The sequence below is a fragment of the Tupaia chinensis genome, unplaced genomic scaffold (genome assembly GCF_000334495.1).
Source record: "Tupaia chinensis unplaced genomic scaffold, TupChi_1.0 Scaffold000671_2, whole genome shotgun sequence".
Taxonomy (NCBI): domain Eukaryota; kingdom Metazoa; phylum Chordata; class Mammalia; order Scandentia; family Tupaiidae; genus Tupaia; species Tupaia belangeri.
Genome location: NW_006160194.1, coordinates 1065171 through 1070056, shown reverse-complemented (window position 1 = coordinate 1070056; position 4886 = coordinate 1065171). Strand labels below are relative to the sequence as shown.

The 4886-nt window shown below is 48.7% G+C and overlaps 1 protein-coding gene across 6 annotated transcripts in view; it reads right to left on the bottom strand.

Moving 5' to 3' along the window:
- MARK3 (microtubule affinity regulating kinase 3) overlaps positions 1–4886 on the bottom strand; it is a 159363-nt gene continuing 154477 nt past the window's right edge. For 4 of the 6 annotated variants that reach the window (XM_006160041.3, XM_006160042.3, XM_006160044.3 and 1 more), the window contains 2 exons: positions 4576–4620; positions 1–545 (listed from right to left, as the gene is read on the bottom strand). In XM_006160041.3, coding sequence (XP_006160103.1) covers positions 200–545; positions 4576–4620 — 391 coding nt within the window. In that variant the 3' untranslated portion in view covers positions 1–199. The remainder of the gene's footprint in view (positions 546–4575; positions 4621–4886) is intronic. The other 2 variants (XM_006160043.3, XM_006160046.3) reach the window with 1 other exon arrangement.

Genomic DNA, 4886 nt, shown 5'->3' with positions numbered 1-4886 from the left:
CACAGGTCACACGTCTTTAATGTAGTGCATTCGTAGAAAAAAGGCCAGCTTTCGCTCCCAGGCGTGCTCGCGTCCTCAGACTTTAATATCATGATTTAGAAGATGCAGACGTTATTGCCTAAATATTATTCTATACATTTCCATCAGTGTTCAGGAAAACATTTTAAATTGCTACTTAATTTACACCATAATTACCGGGTTACAGCTTTAGCTCATTGGCAATCTTGGAAGCGATATTTTTGAAAGCTATGGATGTCCCCGAGATCCGCTTAAACCGGACCCCGTTCAGAGACAGTCTCGGCAGCTTGCACACTTCCATCTCCCACTGCACAAGGCTCTCCGCGTGCCCATCCCCATGGACACAGAAGAGCAGGAAGCGCTCCCTCTGCTCGTAGTCGCAGTTATTGGCGTCCAGCACTTTGCGGATTTCCCGCATCATGTCACTGGGATCCATGGAACTAGTGGTTTTCATGCTCCAGGTGAAGCGCAACGAGCGCGGCTTTGCTTCTTTGTTTTCATCCTTCTGCTCAGCAGACACGTTGCGACTGAAATGCACAGTGGCAGGTTTATGTGTAATTGCATGCACACATACACAACCAACCTTTTCTACTTTAGCCAGTTCAAAAATACACCTCATTAACACAACCAGTCTCCCTATTTTTCCTGCAGACTCACATCTGTAACTTGTTTCTTTTTTTTGGGAGAGGTTTTCACTATAGGGCGCGTGCGCTCGCCAGGCAGAGAGAGACAGAGAGACAGAAAGCGAGAAATCACCCCCCAGGGGGGATGGTCACGCTGCAATCCCTTCTCCTCCATTCTCCTCCTGGGATCTTGGGCACGCACACACACGTGCCCGGCGTGAGTTTTAAGCCACCGGGTCCGGGACGCGAACCGCGGTCGACTACATGGGAGTCCAGCGACATAGCCATTACACTAACTGCTGGTTCCCTGTAACTTGTTTCTCTACTGAGACGTAATCATTGATCTACCCTCTGCATCCCACCCTCAAAACTATAAGCCACATATCCAAAAATCTGTTTTGCTGGAAAAATTCTCATCAGCCACCTGTACTGGCTAAAATCTAGAAAATAATTTGCAAAACAGAATTCTAGAGAGCCAGGTGTGGCCGAAGCCTGCCCACACAGCCTGCTCTCCAGCTCGGAGGTGCCACAAGCCCAGCATAGGGAAGGGAGGTGGCGCTGGCCTTGCGCTCTGCTGGCCAGCCTCCTCTCCCTATAACGTCCCATACGAACTGCACTCGTTAAAACATCCACCACGACTGGAAGGTTCTCGGATGACTTGGGACTCAACCTTCACAGCTGAAAATCACTGTCCCTGAAAACAGTCTCAGATGCTGTGCACACAGCTGGGCTGGGGAGGAGGCAGGCTATTCCATCACCTGTACCCACTTCATTATTTTTCCTTCTATTATATTTTGTTAATTTAAACATTCAAGTTTATACCTGTTTTTCTTAGATAACATAACCTTGCTGCTGAAACAGATGGAAAAATAAAGTTACAGCTTGTTTGTGGAATTCAGAGATGATTTGTCCCCTGTGAGGGTTCAGAGCTCGCAGAGGCCCCGAGGCAGCGTCAGTGGAGCTCCAGACACAGGCCTCTAGGGAACCTCACGGCGTCCCAGTGGCCGTCAGCATTTGGCCATTACTACCACAAACGGTTCTTCACATTCTCACGTGTGTATGTGGAGGCATCACTTAAGACAGAGCAACTAAGCCTCTTAGACGCTCAGAGTATGCGTGCTCAAACACGTCCCATCCTAAGGCAGACTCATCGGAGTTAAGGGTGAGGTCACAGGTTTTACCTATAAAACACCATATGGTGTTCCCTGTCACCAACCTGCTAGAGAGAACTCAATTTGGTTCCCATCCCCCAAAACTGATTAGCAGCTTCCCACACATAAAATGCTACGTTAGATACTACCTAGGTTACAACGAGCGCGACCAGACGACTGGAAGGTAAGAACAATAGTGGCACAGGAGGGGTATGGGTAACTGCTACAGGGGTCACAGGAGAGAGCTGCAGCTTTGGGAAATGAGCAAGAGTGAAAGACAGGGCTGGGACAGGAGGGAATGGCTTTCTAAGGGGTGGCAGCTGAGAAAAGCCATGAAGAGCCCATGAAATTTCAACACAATACAATGGTGAGACACAAGAGTGTTTCTGGTTTTTGTTTTTGAGAGGTTTTTGCTATAGGGCGTGTGCACTCACCAGAAAGACAGAGAGAGACAGAGAGGCAGAAAGCGAGAAATGACCCTCCAGGGGGCATGGCCACGCCGCAATCCCTTCTCCTCCATTCTCCTCTCTGGATCTTGGGCACGCACACGCACGCGCCCGGCATGAGTTTAAGCCACTGGGTCTGGGACTCGAACCATGATCGACTATATGGAGTCCAGCAACGTAGCCATTACACTAACTGCTGGTCCTGAGACTTTCTGTTTTGAGCAGAGGGAATGCCATAACCAAGAGCAAGGGCACAAAGTGCAGAATGCATTCAGGGGCACAACTGAGTGCACAGACTGACTGGACCGGGGGCACAGTCACTGGCACTGATGGAACACTTGCTGCAGGCAGGCTTATCCTGGTCTAAGAGGCCAGTCCTATGATGACCTTCTTACTATGGACGGGAAACGAACTAGGACAGCTGGAGCCTACCTCAGGATACCGCCTGGTGCTTATCCCGAGCTGGAGAGCCCGGCTGAGGCGGCCTGCACCACGCCACTTAGGGATGTGACTGGTCAGCCAGTGGAGGCCACTGACGGCTTAATTATTATTATTTTAGAGTTTTTTGCCTTAGGGCACATGTGCTTGCCAGAGAGACAGAGACAGACTCAGTGAGAGGGAAATTAAGAAATCACCCCCAGTGGGGATGGCCACGCCACAATCCCTTGTCCTTCATTCTCCTCTTGGGATCTTGGGCACACATGCATACACGCCTGGTCTGAGTTTCAAGCCACTGGGTTCAGGACTTGAACCACAGTAGGCCATGCCAGAGTCCAGTGACGTAACTGCTATGCCATCTGCTGGCCCCAGTCACTGATGGTTTTCATTCAGAAGAATCTGATCAGGCCACCTTTAAACTAGTAGTTAAGGGAGTTAGATCCCATATGGCCTACTGTGGTTCAGAGGCTTGAAAAACATACTCGGTTGGGGTCAGCAGGTGGTGTGATGGTTAAGGTGCTGGACATTCTCATACTGCTGACTGAGATTCGAGTCCGAGACCTGGCAGCTGGCTTTCTTGCCACCCCTCTCTGGTGAATTAAACTAACAATAAATAATGAAAATAAATCTTAAAAGAAAGAAAAAAGAAAAAGAAAAGCAGGTGGGCATATGTGTGTGTGTGTCAAATCTAAATAGGAAGAAAAGATGGAGGTGGGGGCCAGCAGGTGGCGTGGTGGTTAAAGCACTGGACTCCCACATGGCTGACTACGGTTTGAGTCCTAGACCTGGCAGCTTACTTTCTCATGTTCCCTCTTTCTCTCTCATCTTTCTGATAATCAATGAGCCTTATAGCAAAATTTTAATAATAATAATACACTAAATAAATAAATAAATATGGAGGTGAAGGGATTGAGGCATGACCATGATCCATGGGGTAGGGGTGGGGGTGGGGGTGCTTTCTCCCTTCCTCCCTCGCTCCCTCCCTCCTTCTTTTCCTTCCTACCTCCTTCCCTCCCTCCCCTCTTCCTCTCTTCCTCTCTTCTTCTTCTCTCTCTCTCTCTCTCTCTCTAAGCTATGTGCCCTCTCTGGCAATACAAACAAACAAAAGAACACAAGTGGAAAATCAAGAACTATAGAGATACAGGGACCTGAGCCTATCTGGTTACCCCCGACAGTATCCGTGCAATAACTGCTATACAAAATTGAAAAGCAGAACCGCTGACTCTATGGTGATCATTAAAAAAAAAAAAGTCTAGTATGAAACACGAAAATTTAGGGCTGGCAGGTGGTATGGTGGATAAGGCAAAGGAATCCCACAGGGGTGATGGCAGATTGAGTCCCAGACCTGGTGCTTGCTTTCTCACTTCCCCCCTCTCTCTATCTCCCACTGGTGAGCACACGTGCCCTATAGCAAACTTAAAAATAATAATAATGATAAAAAAAAAGAAAAACAAAAAGCTCTACAATATTTCTGGTTTTATTCCTGAAGAACAGAACCATGTTAGGAATCAGTGACGGGTCAGTCTCTCCGGGCTCTATTGCCAACCCCAGACCTCCAATCCCTGGTGGCAAGGAGGCAGAAAGCACTGCCCTGTCTCTAATACACAAACACAAATGGAAAGCCAAGGCCTAGCTGGGGCCAGGAGGCTTTAGAGACACATGGGTGCCCTCTGATGGCCACCAGGCGTGGTGCAGCCTCGCTGGCCCGGGCCCAGTCACAGAAGCCAAGCAGCCCTGTCAGCATACCCTGGCAAGGCCAGCTCCCTCTCTGTCTGACCCAACTTACAGTTCACTAAGCCCTCCTACAGGGACAGCAAGGATAGGATGCAGAACATTAAGAAACAGCATTGCCTCAGCCACAAAAGCAAGAACAGTTTCAGTAAAAATTGGTTCCCTCACCTTGATCCCTCATATCTCCCGTTCCTCTCATATTCAGTTGGAAGCCTTAATGAACAGAATGTAGAAGCAAAGAGAAGTGGGAAAGAGAAAAAAAAATCTTACATACCAGTACATGATCACCCACATATCAACACATCATCATAAAACAACAAATCTAACGCATGCTTTGGTCACCAGTTTGGCTTGTTTAACCTTCTTGCTGAGCTGGGCTCAGCCAGCTCCCGGTGTTTCCATGAGGGCTGCAGCTGTGTAGGCAGGCTCATGTCACTGTGCCTGTCTGCCCGTGTCCCCCTCTCCCCACAACAGGCATT